At 37.7% G+C, this 16,980-nt stretch overlaps 1 protein-coding gene across 1 annotated transcript in view; it reads left to right on the forward strand.

Annotated features, from left to right (window-relative positions):
- The first annotated feature begins 11,822 nt into the window (after positions 1 to 11,822).
- DSC1 (desmocollin 1) overlaps positions 11,823 to 16,980 on the forward strand; it is a 29,579-nt gene continuing 24,421 nt past the window's right edge. The window contains 3 exon segments of the mRNA XM_061169802.1: positions 11,823 to 11,889; positions 14,456 to 14,539; positions 15,787 to 15,989. Of these exon segments, the coding sequence (XP_061025785.1) occupies positions 11,823 to 11,889; positions 14,456 to 14,539; positions 15,787 to 15,989 (354 nt within the window).

The following is a 16,980-nucleotide window of genomic DNA, read 5'->3' on the forward strand; positions in this document are numbered from 1 at the left end:
AGCCGCTCCGCGGCACGTGGGATCCTCCCAGACCAGGGCTCGAACCCGTGTCCCCTGCATTGGCAGGCAGACTCTCAACCACTGTGCCACCAGGGAAGCCCTAAAAGGACGTTTTTAAATGATATTTTTCTTTGGGAAAAATTGCTTCACAATCAGATGCTACTTTCCTCACCGACTCTGAATCACCATGTTCTATCCATATGAATTTGGGATTCTTAAATGACATTCTTAGAGTCTGACAGCACTGGATAGAGAATGCCTACAGTCAAGCACTTTCCTTCAATTTCCTTCAAGTCTTCCCTGTCACAACACCTCATCCTCATCCTCATCCTCATTCGGGAGATAACACCACTAATTGTGGGTGGGAAGGGAGCTCCATCCTGCTGACCAGACGTTTCAAGTGACTCTGCCCAGTAAGTGTCTATAAAAGCTGTTTCTTATTAGACAGGTGTCTTTCAACCAGGAATCAAACTGCAACTACCAAGTCAGTGGGGTGGGGTAGGGAGGAAGGAACTCCTTCTATATTTTCATAGTTTAAATATTAGAAGCAGCATTCTAATTTACAGAATCTATTAAGCACATGTGTGCTTCTTAAATCAGCAAGGAGATCTAGAAATATACATTTCACACAGAAAGATTTCTTTGGAACTTGTATTCAGGAAATAAATATCAAGTCGCTGCTCCAAACATACTAGGATTTCCAGATTTAACAAACAAACAAAAATGAATAGAACAGCATTATTACCAACGACAATAATGACAAAATAACACATCTGGGTACAAGAACCCATGGAGTTCTCGTTCTCTTTCCTTCTTCACTATACTCTTCCCTTTTACCTGTGGCTATTTTTCACTTGGATCTTCAGACCCTCTGTAGTTAGATTTTTTACTTAGGCTCCAACATGTTTATTTTGTTTTAATTTTTCTACGAGAAGGTGAAACATATTGACATATTGTCTTTCTTTTTCTTTTTTCTACTCACAATTGGAAATAGAGTAAGATTGTTCTAGTGTAAAACCAAAACAAAACAAATAGAATAAACAATCAATGTTTTCCTTGTTGGTTGTTAAACAACCAACTCTCCAGAAAAAAATGTATTTTTAAAATGCTCTGATTTAGAACATATGATGTTTGCCATGGTGTAAATACTCCCACCATAACTGGTTTCCAGCTACCAACGTGATGTCTCTGAGTGCAGATTTTGGAAGAGATGTGCATAGTTGGCTATAAAGAAACAGGACATGCAGCTTCACCACACCCCTGGCCAGAACGTTGTGGCATTTGCTCATTTAATATGTATTATAACCTGATGAAGTTTAAGAAGAAACTTAAAATCAGGACAGTTGGGTTTGAGCCTTGGTCTAGATCCTTACTAGCCATGTGAACTCAGGCAAGTAACTTCATTCTCTCTGATCCTGAGTCCTTCTGACTAATGTATTTAAATCTCTTTTTTTTTTAATTAATTTTTATTGGAGTGTGGTTGCTTTACAATGTTGTGTTAGCCTCCACTGCACAACAAAATGAATCAGCCATACACGTACAGACATCCCCACCCTTTTGGACTTCCCTCCCATTTAGGTTACCACAGTGTGTTAGGTAGAGTTCCCTGTGCTATACATATGTTCCCATCAGTTGTCTATTTTATACATAGTATCAATAATGTATATGTGTCAATCCCAGTCTCCCAATTCCTCCCTCCCCACCCTTTTCCCCCTTGGTATCCTCTATGTCTCTATTTCTGCTTTGCAAAATAACACATATATGTGGAATCTAGAAAAATGGTATAAATCTTTATCTCCTTTTGAATGTTTTCTACTTCTCAGCATGTTTCAAAACAAGTGTAAAGTATGTCATGTTGATAGTATGTAACTTGATACGATGTAATGAAAAATAGCACTTTCCTGTAATCCAATTATGGGAAAAATATCAGACAAATCTCATAGGACCCACAATACCTGACCAGTGCTCTTTAAAACTATCAAGGTCATCAAAAGCAAGGAAAGTCTGAGAGACTATTACAGTCAAGAAGAACCTAAGAAGACCCAACTACTAAATGTAATGTGAAATCCTTGATGGGATGCTGGAACAGAAAAAAGAAGTAAAAACTAAAGAAAAATCTGAATAAAGTATGGATTTTAGTTAATAATAATGTATTAATCTTGGCTCACCAATTATAACAAATGTACCACACTAATGTAAGATATTAATAATAGGGGAAAGTGAGTGTGAAGTGTATAGGATCTCTCTGTTCTGCCTTTGCAATTTTTCTGTAAATCTGAAACATAAACATAAACACAAAAATGGCAAAAATACCAAGTGTAAGATTTTCCCTATGTAATAAATATTTGGAAACAATTATTATATAATATCACCACTGAATCCGCTTTTCTGTAGGATGGAAATTCCCAGTTTCTTTAATCATTCTTTGCATGATACAGCTTCAAGTTCTTCCATCCTGGGAGTTTCTCATCATTCCTGAATAAGCATTGTTCTTCCACACTTCTTTGGTTTTGATTAAAAACTTCTCTGAAGACTGTGTTTCCTTTGGATTCCTTTATCTGCTTAACTTCAATTCATCTTTCAAGAGCCACTAAAACTGCACCTTCTCCTTTGTGACATACCAAATCTATGGCATTGCTTTCCTATCCACCATGCCGAATGACTTTCTCTCTTCTCTGTACTCTCACGGCACTTGTTCATAGCTGTTATTTCATCATGCAGTGTTATATTTTTCCTCATTTGTTTCTTTTATGAAACTATGAGAAGAGGCCATGTCTGTACCCTGAAAAACCTAGAAAAGCTCCTGACACACAGAAGGGGTGTGCTAATTATCAGTTGATAAAGTTGGTCCTATCTAGACTAGCTGTTCCAGACAATCCATTTTGGTCAGTTCTCTGTTCATATTTAGAGTTGTCCCTGGGTGTCCAAGGAGGATTGGTTCCAGGAACCCCCAACCTCACCCCCACACCGAGGATACCAAAATCTGCAGAGGCACAAGTCCCTGATGTAAAATGATGTAGTACAATTGGCTCTCGGTATCCATGGGTTGGAATCCATGGATACAGAAGGTAACCGCAACCATGGATGTGGAGGGCTGACTGGGTTCCTGTGCCTCTCTTATACCAGGTGTTCTGCATCCTCTTTCTGCTTGTCTAATTCCAGTCTACCTTTCAATTCTCCATTTACAAGATATACTGATTTCTTTCTGAACCTTCGTTTCACTTATGGTTAGGTAGGCACCATTAATTTGTTTTAACGCACATTTACTTTATCTGAGTTCAGGACCCTTGTCTTGGGCTATGCTTGAATTCCTCACAGGTCATCTAATATTTGGCTAAGATGTTCTGATTGTCTGGTTTTCTGATTATCTTACTCTTCTGTGAATGTCTTTTCTCTGAATGCTGGAAACACTTAAACTCTGTACCAATACTTAGCATGCGGTTATGTATTTCTCGTTCTGTTCTCTCCTTGATACATATGCATCTTGTCTGCTTAACAACACTGTAAGCATTTTTAGGGCATAATTATTCTCCCCTACAAATTCTGTTTTTCTCACATTCTCAAGCAGTGTGATAGACACATAACAGGTATTTATTAAAAAATAGGGAACGTATTCTAACTCACACTATCTGAGGACCTGGCAAAATATTGGGCCAATTCCAATCTGAATCCAAACTCTGCGAATTAAGTCAGGGAGTTCCTAAAGTTAGCACTTTCTAGACTCACTTTCCCTAAATTATTCCATGGCAGGAGAATTGTATGTTACCAATTGACTGCAGAAGCACCTATGATGCAATAATAATTTGAGCCCAGTGGCTAATTGAGGCTATTTCATAAAGGGTGTATGCTTTAAAGGGTGTAGTTTCTTTTGTTTAATGTTAATCACTCTTATTCCATTCACACAAAGGAAACCTCGGTTAATACAAATGTAAAGTGTAGACGTGTATTTTTAATGTAGTTTAGTCCAAAAACATTCATGGGTTACTATCTTCCCTTTCTCCATCCCATTACTATTTTATACATTATACATTATATGAGTTAAAAGTTCTTATATATTCTATTAATGAAAATAACACCACTAGGGCTTCAGCAAAACAGACCATAATGTGCTTTCCTTTCAGAATAATGGTAAAATGGGACTCCCCTGGCAGTCCAGTGGTTAAACCTCCATGCTTCCACTGCAGGGGGCACAGGTTCGATCCCTGGTTGGGAGACTAATATCCTGCATGTCGCGTGGCCCCCTCCCCACAAAAAAGGTAAAATAGCAAAAGAGTCAGCACAACAGTCTAGGCTAAGTTGAGGTAAACCTGAACTTTTTCACTGTACCTGAGACCTCTGATCTGTCTCAGGAGAAGCACAGCGTGCAGCCATTCACATCTTCAAAGTACAGACAAACATTCTCAGAAATATTCTAGTTCGAATTTGTATAGGGAAACTTTTATCAAAAGACAAAACAATTTACAAAGTGTTTCTCTATTCAAACAGGAGAACTTGTTTTGTTTGATCATGCAGAGCAATTTGTTTCCCATTCTCATTTTCCTAATTATCTTCCATATAAAAGAAAGAGCAGCAGTTCATAGCAACCATTCTAATCCCTCATCTTCACCCTTTGACCCTCAAACAGCAGCAGGACCACTGAGATGACAGTCTGTTTGTTAAATTAAACTTAGGTAAGAACAAATTCTTAGGGGCATTTCATGAAACACTATACAGAATCTGATCAATAGAGATTTATTTTTGTTATATCCAAAGCAAGCTGCAGGAACCTTGGGGAATGGGTTTCATTTTTAGTTCAAGAGCAAAGAAATTACAAATGGTTCCTCTGACTATGTATCACATTTGCTATAGATGACAACACATATTTCAATCTAGCCAACAAATCAATTTATAAATCTCTGGGTTGAGTTTATGGTTGTTACTTCAGAAAATACCAGCAGTTTCTCAGGGAAGATTAGCATTTCAATAGATTTATAAGGCAAAAATACTTTTGCACAATCATCAGATTCAATCACAAAGTTATAAAAGGCTAGAAGCTAAGTGTAATAACCTTCTCAACTCAAGAAGCTCCATTGAAGAAAGAGTTTTAGTTATTAACTTGTTTGGTTTATTCCAAAAGGTGCCAATTTCCTTACAGTTCCAAATATGTGCCAATATATTAAAAGAGCATATACATAATAAAAAAATACAATTGCTTTGCAGTTGTGAAAAGTGCTAGACATCATCACTAGACAAATAATTCAGATTAAAATTACAATATTTTACTGATTAAAATAGCAGGATTTTTAATGAAATGATAACATTTGATCCTGTCTAGGATATTTATTGTTGCATTCATTGTAAGAATGTACATTGGTACTCTGCTTTTGTGATGCAAATTGGCTTTATATACCAAAAGCTATTAAGTCCCATTAAATCATTTGACCTAGAACTTTTACTTGTGGGACCCTGTCTCACAAAGATACTCCTAAATCTAGAGAAGATGGTCTTTATAACGATGAAAAATTGGCAACAACTTAAATACCCAATATTATGGAGAGGGTAAATCAACTGTCTGAATAAGTTTAATACAGTTTCTAGCAAATCCATTTAGGGCTTGTCATGACATAAGACAAATATTTGTTTTATATTAGGAAGGGGACAATGCATGCTACACAATTATATTTATAGCACAGTATAAAAATGTTAAAAGTTCTATACACAGAAACTAGACTGGAAGATATACCCTGGAAAATTACCTTTAGATCATAGGTGAAGTTTCCTCTCCTCATTTTCTATCTTAACAAAGTTTAGATAGGGGATATGTACTCTTAATGTTTAAAAATCAACATTTAAAAATATGATTTTAATATGTAATATAAATAATTGACAGTAAAATTCCACCTTCATTTTAAAAAAACAATTTTTAAACATTTAACTTTGAAGGCCACCAAAGAAATTAATAATTGGAGGAAATATCAGGAAGTAAATAAAAATCTAAAATATTCATTGTGTTTATTTCACCAGGATTTCAATCCTGATCGTATCATATGAAGTACTTTAACTAATTTTCAAAACCGAGAGTAGACTGTAAGCTCCATGAGGGCAGAGATAATGTTTTCTTCAGATTCCAATCAGCAGCACCATTAGTAGCGCTTAGAATATAAAAGGTGTTAATAAATGATTGATGGATAATTGACCAGCATTATTGAGGTGACAATAAAGAAAAGGTCAGTTTACGGGCTTCGTTTAATTTGCTTGTCTAGCCTCCTTTTTCTGTAAGTAGCTGACAGTTGTTTTGGAGCAAGACCCCCTCACGGCTTTTTGCCCATGTGATCTGGCCATCCCTGACTTTAGCCTTTTGGGCAAGATTCTCCAGTGAGATTGTGTTTTGCTCCAACTATTAAAAATAAGACATGCACTTTCAACTATGCATTACTGAACAGTTGAATGTAATCTTGGAGCTTCTGGTGACCATCTTTGCCTCTGCACTGAGAAAACTGAATGATAATGAAACCAACACAAAGAAAGGCAGAGCTAAGAGAGAGAACCAGTATCTTGGTGACACCATTTGATAACTTGGCTTGAGCTATGCCTGAATCTAGGAGATCCCTGGACTTTCCAATTCCATGACCTAACAAATCCCTTTATCCTCAACAATTTTGTTTTGTTTTGTTATGTTTCTCTTAAGCCAGTTTGAGTTTGGTATGTGTGCTGAATAGAGTTCTAAATTATACTGATATTTATGCTGACATTTCTTTTCATAAGTCTGCCAACAATTTTGATAATAATGGGAAGTAGTCATTTTATGTACAATTAGTCAGTATTCTATGTAAACAGCCTTAAGAAATCATTGCTAGTAATCATCAATACCTATGAGTTGCTTCTAAGTTTTAATAACCTTTTACCCAGATAAAAGTCCATGAGTTCATTGGAATTGAAGGGGTTTTCCCCTGAGAATTAAACTCCTGAGACCCAGATGTCTTCTATAGTTGACTTCTTTTTAATTTGTTCATACACTTCTAATCTTCTATTTTAGGACCACGCACCCTATTTTACCCCTGTAGTTTCTGTTATCTTCAGCCATGTAAACTTAACCCAAAATGCCTTGTTAGGGCTTTATTAATGTATAAAGCATTGCTACCAGTCCAAAGTCTGTTAGAATAAATTGGGTCACCTAACAGGGACAATAATTTTATGAGTAAGAGGCTATATTGAGGCCTTGAATTTATTCATAACCAGTACTTTCTGCAAGTTAGCTATGAATAAATATCTTTTATGAAATTTGTCACTGTATTTCTATAAGACACATTCTTTGAAATTTATAGAAAGGCTTATATTCTTGACACCTCTTAAGCTAAAAACTAAAGAACTGCAATGGTCAGGTGGGTCTTTAGACTTAAATCTTTCACCCATGTCCCCTGAATTGGAAGGCGGATTCTTAACCACTGGACCATCAAGGAAGTCCCTAATTAAAGTGATTTTATTTTCTCATTGAGAAATCAAATTCCAATGCAGATTCAAAGTAAATATTTATTGGTGGTTGTACCTTTGGCAATAATATACTACAAGACATCATCTAGTTCTTTTTCCAGAATGTTTTATTTCCCAAGCCTTCTTGACCTCTAATTCCAAAGAAGCAGCTATATTATTATTTACATTTCTACATTCACAGTCAAATAAGCAAAAGTAAATCTTCCATTTTTCCTTTCTCAGCAGCATGGGGATTGAGCTGTACCTTTTCTTTTCAGTTAAACACGAGGTAGAGATATAAGTAACAAGAGCAGGAAGAGTAATTTCAAGTATAAACATTTACAAAGTAAGTAGTCAAACAGCCATTTTACTTGACTACAATGATGCTCACAAAAAAGGCCAGATGCTCACAGTATTCTAGGATGATTGACTGTAATCAAGACGTATAGGTTATAACTGCTTCTGAATACATTTCACTGGCCTCAAACAGGCTTATTGTTCAACAAGACAGAATTCTCACATACTCGGTCATCATTTTCTGCTCATTTTTAATATATTGATATACATTTATTGTCAAAATAGCATGAGAGAGTGAAAAGAGTAGCACTTTGGTGGCAGTCAGACCTGGGCTCAAATGTTTACTTCTCCATCATCTCTGGATTAATGGGTTACTTACTTTCTCAAGTTTTCATTATCTAAAAGGAGCCCTCACTGGGTTGTTTGGGAGGATTCAGTGAAATGCCTGTCATGGTTTCTCGTTCTTAACAGTGGCTCATTAAATAGGAATTTTATTATTTATTTATTTATTTATTTATTGGCCACATCACGCAGCTTGTGGGGATCTTAGTCCCCCGACCAGGGATTGAACTCACATCCTTGGCAGTGAAAGTGTGGAGCCCTAACCACTGGACTGCCAGGGAATTCCCTAAATATGAATTTTAGTTCCCTTTCTATAACCCAAATTAAACAATTACCATTTGAAAATATTTACCCTCCTTTCCTAAGTGCCATCACTGCTGTTGTGTGAGACTGATATTGAACTCATTGAGTTGTGATAGGAGAAATGATGCTAAAGTTTCCATTGCAAGGGTCATTAGTGTTTACAAAACTAAGCTCGATGGGATAATGTACTTTTACACTAGGATGTCCTGCATGTAAGGTACAAGTAATTTGGATGAATGGAGTGATTTTAAAAAGAGTTGGTCTTAGATCATAGGTGTTCTTGAACAAAGATACTCAAGAAAAAAATCTCCTCATGAGTAATAAAAAGAATGCAGTAAGAAAAGAATGAATATTTATATTCCAATAGTATTTTTCACAGAAATAGAACAAACAGTCCTAAAATTTGTATGGAACCACAGAAGGCCCAGAATAGCCAAAGCAGTCTTGAGAAAGAACAAAGCTGGAAGCATCATGGTTCCTGCTTTCAAACTCTATTACGAAGCTATAGTAATTAAAATAGCATGGTATTGCACTCAGGTGATGTCTGCAGGAGCAGACGCAGAGTGGAGTAGCAGCAGCAGAGCTGAGGACCCGCATGTCTGGTCAGCTGAGCCTGGATGCAAAGGATGCTAAGGAAGAGTCCAGTGATGCAGTGAGTAAGGCCTGGCAGCAGGAGCAGTGCAGGCCCGTGTGCCTGTGGAGCTGCAGGCTGAGGGAGTGCATCCTCAGCCCCGCCTGCCAGGCTTGGAGAGACCAGAGGCCCAGGTGCACAGGGCAGACAGAAGCTCCCCAGGCCTTGGGGTTTCCTTAGTGTACTGCTGGGCGGGTGTGCCAGGGGTTGAGGATGTCGGCCAAGGGGCACTACCTCCTCAAGGAGGACAAGGAGGGCCCTGACCAGGATGCAGTCTATGAGAAGTACTTCCTAATATCTTTTTTTTTTTTTTTTTTTTTTTTTTAATTCTGGGGCTTCCCTGGTGGCGCAGTGGTTAGGAATCCGACTGCCAATGCAGGGGACATGGGTTCGATCCCTGCTCCGGGAGGATCCCACATTCCACGGAGCAGCTAAGCCCGTGCACCACAACTGCTGAGCCTGCACTCTGGAGCTCACGTGCCACAACTACTGAGCTTGTGCTCCACAACAGGAGAGGCCACTGCAGTGAGAAGCCCGCACACAGCAACGAAGACCCAACGCAGCCAAAATAAATAAATAAATAAAAATAAAATAAAGTACCTTCCAATACTGCAAAAAAAAAAAAAAAAAATTCTGGCACTGGCATAAAAACAGACACATAAATCAATGGAACAGAATAAACAGCCCAGAAATAAACCTACACATATATGGTCAGTTAATTTATGACAAAGGAGCCAAAGATATACAATGGGGAAAGGACAGTTTCTTCAATAAATGGTGCTAGAAAAACTGGACAGCCAAATACAAAAAAATGAGACAGGACCACAGTCTTCATACACAAAAACTCAAAATGAGTAAGACTTGAACATAAGACTTGAAACCATAAAGTCCTAAAAGAAAACATAGGTGGTAAGCTCCTTGAAATAAATCTTGGCCATGATTTTTTGAATCTAATCCAAAAGCAAAAACAACAAAAGCAAATGCAAGCAAGCGGGACTATATAAATTAAAAAGCTTCTGCATAGCAAAGGAAACTATCAACAAAATGAAAAGGCAAACTACTGAATGGGAGAAAACAGCTGCAAGTCATATATCTGATAAGGGGCTAATAATCCAAAACATATAAAGAATTCATACAACTCAATAGCAGAAAAGCAAACAATCCAATTTAAAAATGGACAGAAGATCTGAATAGACATTTCTCCAAAGAAAATGTGCAGATGGTCAGTAGGTACATGAAAAGATGCTCAATATCACTAATCAACAGGGAAATGCAAATCAAAACCACAATGAGATATCACCTCATACCTGTTAGAGTGGCTACCATCAAAAAGACAAGAAATAACAAATGTTGGTGAGGATGTGGAGAAAAGGAACACTTGTGCAATGTTGGTGGGAATGTAAATTGGTACAACCACTATGGAAAACCGTATAGAGGTTCCTCAAAAAAGTAAAAATAGAACTACCATATCCAGCAGTTCCACTTCTGGGTATTTATCCAAGGAAAATGAAAACACTAATTTGAAAAGATATATGCACCTCCGTGTTCACTGCAGCATTACTTACAAAAACCAAGATATGGAATCAACCTAAGTGCCCATCAATGAACGAATGGATGAAGAAACTATGGTATATATATACAATGGAATATTATTCAACTATAAAAATAATGAAATCTTGCCATGTGCAACAACGTGAACAGACCTGGAGGGCATTATGCTAAACGAAATAAGTAGGTCAGAGAAAGACAAATACCCATGATCTCACTCACATGTGGAATCTAAGAAAAAATAAATAAATAAAAAGCCAAGCTCATAGATACAGAGAATAGATTTGTGGTTTAAAAGAAGAAGCAGGGGATGGGAAATGGTGGGAGAAATGGGTGAACTGGGTTTTTCTTTTTTTTTTTTTTTAGTTTAAATAAACTGAATTTAAAAAATTTTAAAGACTGCAATAAGAAAATTATATCCCAGCTATTTCTTTATTCACTTACTTGTATAACTTCAATATGCACTGTGGGAAATTCCTGTGACATCTAGAGAATCAAACCACAGTGTGCAGACAATAATAAGGAGTAGACACAACACATCTGTGAAGTTGCTGCTGTGGACCAGAGCGCCAGATCTCGGGCAGAACTGCAGTGCTAGGTGTGACAGACTACACCAAAATGCTTAGATGGGGGGATAACTTCTGATGGATGTGATTGCAGATGCCTGTGTATTCCTGATTTGCCAATGGCAGCTGAGGAGGCATCACTTCTTTGAGTGGAGTTCGTGCACACACGATCTATGTTTGTACCCAGGGCCAAGACAGGTTAACAAGGCCAAGAAGGAGGGGAGGACATGGGAGCGGGTAACAGCCAGGGAGGACTTCAGAGCCTTAACATGGGGGGAAAGGGAGGAGGGCTGAGGACTGAGGGTGCTCCCTGTTGCTTCTGCCTATGTGTCAAGTGGCCGTAGAAATTTTGCAAGCTGTGAGGAAGAGCTAGTGGCTGGGTTTAGGAGTGTTTTGTACCTCACACTCCCCACTTATAGGAAAACCTCTTTCCATTCCGAGGTAATTGAATTGAAGGAGAAGGACTGACCTGAGAATAGGAGGAAAGCAATTGTTCTGTTGTTCCTCCTCCGGTCATTTTTACCACTTGCCTCCTGACTCTTCTCCAAATCAAGCTCATCCACGCCAAGGTGGCAGCAGAATATCCTGTACAAGTGCCAGCTGTCGGGAATCTGCTGAAGACACCCTGTGCATCCCAAGCTGCCCTGTTATCCAGCCACCATCCGTGACCATTGGGACCACTTCTGATGGCTGTGGCCTCCACCGCCCCAGGGAGCATCTTCTCTAAGCAGCTCCTTTTCTCTTTCCTGGTGAGTAGCAAGCAAAGGATTAGGGAGTTCAAGCATGTTACTGTGCGCTTCCTTCCTTCAGTCTGGGCTTGAAAGAGAGTAGGGTGGTAATGGAAGGCAGAGAGGGTAGACTGGGAGAACAAAAACAGATCTGAGAAAAATTCAAGGAAGAGTCGAGAGACTTGTGACCCGGGATGACAGGTGTTTGGTTTGCTCTTCAAGTTTCCACTGCCAACCTGTTAGTTTTTCAAGGGAATCCCCTGTTCAGTCTTGCTGTGGTGTTTTTCTAAGGAGTGATGGAATGAATTCACTCCTCAGCCATTTGACCCAGGAGGTTCTGAGGTTTGCTTTTGCTACTAGTAAATAAGCTGTACTTATTTAACATACTTAGTTCCACTGAGCTGCGAGAAGAGGAAAAGGATTCTGGGTGGAGAGGTGAAATATCCAGGACTTTCTTAATTTTACCCAGGAAGGGCTAAAAGAAGGACAGAGCTCTTAGTTCAAGCAAGGCGTTTAACTTGAAAAAAAATAATAAAGAAAAATGTGACAGTCTTGAAAAAATACAGAAACTTGGCTTCCACTTAGGTTTTTAATAGCTTTGTAACTGTGTACTTCATTCCCTGGTATTAAGAATGAAAATATTGGGACTTCCCTGGTGACACAGTGGTTAAGAATCCGCCTGCCAATGCAGGGGACATGGGTTCGAGCCCTGGTCTGGGATGATCCTACATGTTACGGAGCAACTAAGACCGTGCACCACAACTACTGAGCCTGTGCTCTAGAGCCCACAAGCCACAACTACTGAAGCCCGTGTGCCTAGAGCCCGTGGTCTGCAACGAGAGAAGCCACCGCAATGAGAAGCCTGCACACCGCAACAAAGAGTAGCCCCCGCTCGCCACAATTAGAGAAAGCCCGCGTGCAGCAACGAAGACGCAATACAGCCAAAAATAAATAAATTCATAATAAAAAGAAGTAATCACTATTTTAAAAAAAGGAATGAAAATATTATAGAAATGAAAATATTATGTCAAGTAAATAAAAAGACTCATTTTTTAAAAAGTGGTTATTTAAAGTGGAATACAAATGCAACTTTTTAAATTCCAGTTTTTAGTATTATCTGCCTAACAGAGTCATTGTAAAATTACAGACTGTTTAAATAGGCTGACACGATATAGTCAATAAACTTGGGCTGAGTTAGAAAAGAAACATACACCCATAATATGGCTGATGGTTTTCTTTCCTTCTCCCAAATAGTGGGTCCCATAACTCTAGAAATATGTCCTCAGAGAAAAATTGGTTATAAAATTGACCTATCTGTTCTAGCTCTATTTTTTAATTGCATTTTAATTAGTATCTGTATTGGTCAAGACTTTTTTTCTTAATCTTTTCTTTTTTTAATTTATTTATTTTACTTATTTATTTTTGGCTGCATTAGGTCTTCATTGGTGCATGCAGGCTTTCTCTAGCTGCAGCGAGTGGGGGCTACTCTTCGTTGCGGTGCGTGGGCTTCTCATTGCGGTGGCTTCTCTTGTTGCGGAGCACAGGCTCTAGGCACGTGGGCTTCAGTAGTTGTGGCACACGGGCTTAGTAGTTGTGGCTTGCAGGCGGTAGAGCACAGGCTCAGTAGTTGTGGCGCATGGGCTTAGTTGCTCCGAGGCATGTGGGATCTTCCCGGACCAGAGCTCGAACCCGTGTCCCTTGCATTGGCAGGCGGATTCTTAACCACTATGCCGCCAAGAAAGCCCTGTCCTAGCTCTGTTTTATATTTAAATAATAACGAAACTGTCATTTGGAAAAACAGTAGAGGAAGCAAATAAACAGAAAATGCCGAGAAAAATAAGTAAAATAGGTTTTGAACTTACATTCACTTTTAAACTGATAGCTTTTCTCTTATTTTTCAGATAGTCTCTGTCTTCTTTCCTTGAGTTAGGTATATAGCTTTTTAAAGCAATATTTGTGTCTTGAATTTAATTAAAACTCTTTACCCTGTTGAAGTCTACTCTCTAAATTTTGAAATGTATTTCTTTTTAGACTAGTTTTGTGAATGAGATCATTTAGACTTTGAAGTTTATGCAAAGCCAGTCCAAGGAGTAATTTGAGATCAGTGAATATTTGTGGACGTTGGTCTTCAGATGGTTAAAAACATCCTCGAATATTTTCTCGACTTAACTACAGGTCAAATTGCTTGGGGCTGTGAAAATGATGATTTGTGTACAAATATGTGATTATTATATTCCAGAGTTAAGTACTTTCTTCATGCTAAGAAATCAGAATGACATTTACAAATGGTCTTAGAGATGATAAACTCTATATAGAGTCAATGGTTTGTAACACATTTTCTTGAAAGGATGCAATACAATTCGGGTTCTAAGAACTCTATTCATATTAATTTTTTCATTGATACTAAATGACTGTTGTGTCCCTAAAGCCACTTTCTTTGCTGTTTCCTTTTAAAATGAATATGAAAAATATTGAAGGATTGGAAGATTAATTTGTTTCTGAAATTGACAATACTTTTATCAATAAGACAAAACTGTAATGTGAAAGTTTGTGATCAAATGTAATTCCTGATTTTTTCCCTTCTTTTGAAGTTTTAATATTATTTTGCGATGCTTGTCAGAAAATTTCTCTTCAGGTTCCTTCTCATCTTCAGGCTGAAGCACTTGTAGGCAAAGGTGAGAAACCATGTTATGAATTTCGTAGTTTTAACTACTACATTTAGCTTCCAGCTGCTCTTGTAAAGTTTGGGATAAAAGCCATATGGTAGCTACTTGCATTAAAATTCGACATGAAATGAAAGATAAACTACTTGTTTTTTGGTAGTGGTTAGAAACAATTAAAGTACCAAGTTAGCTGTACACTTTTCTTGCCAGAAAAATTAGCAAACATCAGAGGGCTAAATTATTTTAGTTTAGTACAAAGAGAGGCACCAAAACCAGAAACATGTTTTAGTTTCCTATGACTGATCTGCTTCCAACATTCTTTAATTGATTACATGTAAAACAGATGTGTCAAAATTGAAATGTCCCAAAATAAAATTTATGCTTGAGTTTGATTACAATGACCAAGTACCCATCGAGAATTTATGTGATCTATTTCACAGAATAGCTTCTGAAAGTCAAATAAAAATTTAAGTAGTCTTACTATCACAGCCATACCTGAGGCATGGGTTGGTTGTTCTGAGTCCAGGGGTAACATTACTTTCATCAATGTTTTTCATTAGCCTTAAGTTTACATCTAGAAAAACACACCTTGTATACAGAAGTGGTATACTTCTGTATACTTTGCCCAGGACTTTGAGGTTTTGAATTAATCCCTTATATCTTTTAAAAGCACTTAAAAGGTACACAGTCTATACTCTAAAGACACATAGTAAATATGGTAAATATATTAAATATGAATCAGTAAAGGAAATATTTTGATACAACCACTAAGCATTATTAAGCTTGGGGTTTATTAAGCCTCCAAAAGGTTTTATAGAATTAGTACTTGCAGTATTACTGAGAACTATTACTTAAGTATAGACCAGTTTTCTTATTTTTTGCAAATAGTTTTAACTATCACAGATTATTGCAAACAAGTTCAAAATCTGACATCATACAGTTTACTACATATAATAGAAAACAACACATTTGTACATATACATGAGTTAAAGTGGAAACAATAAATCCAGTGACATTAAAAATATTTTATGTCTGTTCATAAATTATTTTATGATGAAAGCAGTGGAAACAGTGACTCCATCCATTTAATTACCTAATTTTTAAGGCCTCTAAGTTTTAGAATAGTAATTACTCCACACATTCCAAGCGTCACCTCCCCGTATTTGCTTCTCACGCACTAACTGGAGGTTGTCATTCCTGTAAAACTTGTTCTGTTCTTGTTTCACTTTACAAATTACAGTGAAATTTCTTCCCTGCAGTGAATCTGAAGGAGTGTCTCCAGTCGGCCAGCCTAATTCAGTCAAGCGATCCTGACTTCAGAATTCTAGAAGATGGCTCCATTTACACAACACATGACCTCATTTTGTCTTCTGAAAAGAAGAGTTTTTCCATTTTGCTTTCAGACACTCAGGGACAGGAACAGAAGGAGATAGAAATTGTACTGGAAGCAGGAGGAAGGAAGGTATATTAGGCAAGACTTAAGCACGATAATCTGCTCACAAGAGCCCTTCATCTCATCTACTTCCTTCTGTGCTAAAATTTTTGCTCTTGAATGCTCACTTGTTTGTCTATTCCACTTATAATTAACATACATAAAGACTAGACTGTTTTAAGGAATAATAGGGCTATTTACAACTGGTGTAAAAATGAACAACGCAGTAGCCAGGGAGCAAAGTCAGAATATCAAATGTTTTCAGGTGTGGCAATAAGAACGCCCTACCTGCAGAACAAGGCAAGGTGGGCCAGTGAAGATTGATTCTGGCTGGAGATGTGGTGCTCCACCATGAGTGGCTTTCTCCCAAGTAACTATGGGTTTGAGTCTCTCTTTAAAGAGGAGATGAGACCGTCTACAGTTTATTCCCATCTTAATAGAACATTCTACGAGGTCCCTCTCTTCAGAGAATGCAGTAGGGCCGGTGCACTGGATTGGTTTGAATGTCCTGACGCTAAGCTCGTCTTCTTGCAGTGAGTGGTGGTAACCAGCGAGTGGGAAGGGAGAAGGTTACTGGAATTCACATAAATCTCACTTTAAGCAAACTCTGCACGATGAATCTGGTCTTATGAGATGATTTATTAATAAGGGACTCGATTTATAAGAGACTTTCCCAGCTAAATTTGTTTTGATTACAAGAATTCATCAAATTTAGAATATGCTTACATATTACATATACCTTACATTTGTTATACATTTAGAATAAGGCTTACAAAATATTATTTTATGTCCAAATTGTAAAGAGTCTCCATATCCCATAAAATAAAATATGCTGGAACACACGCTGACCTGTGTGTCTTTCTATAGGTATACAAATGCTTTGCACAGTAGCTAGTATTTTAACAAATTTTCATCGTACCACTTCTAGTGGAATAAAATCAATTCTTTAATATTTGTTAATGGATTATCTCTTTTTAGGCGGGTCAACATTTCTCAAGATAGCATCTTTCACCAAAACCCT

Source organism: Eubalaena glacialis, chromosome 15, assembly GCF_028564815.1.
Source record: "Eubalaena glacialis isolate mEubGla1 chromosome 15, mEubGla1.1.hap2.+ XY, whole genome shotgun sequence".
NCBI lineage: Eukaryota > Metazoa > Chordata > Mammalia > Artiodactyla > Balaenidae > Eubalaena > Eubalaena glacialis.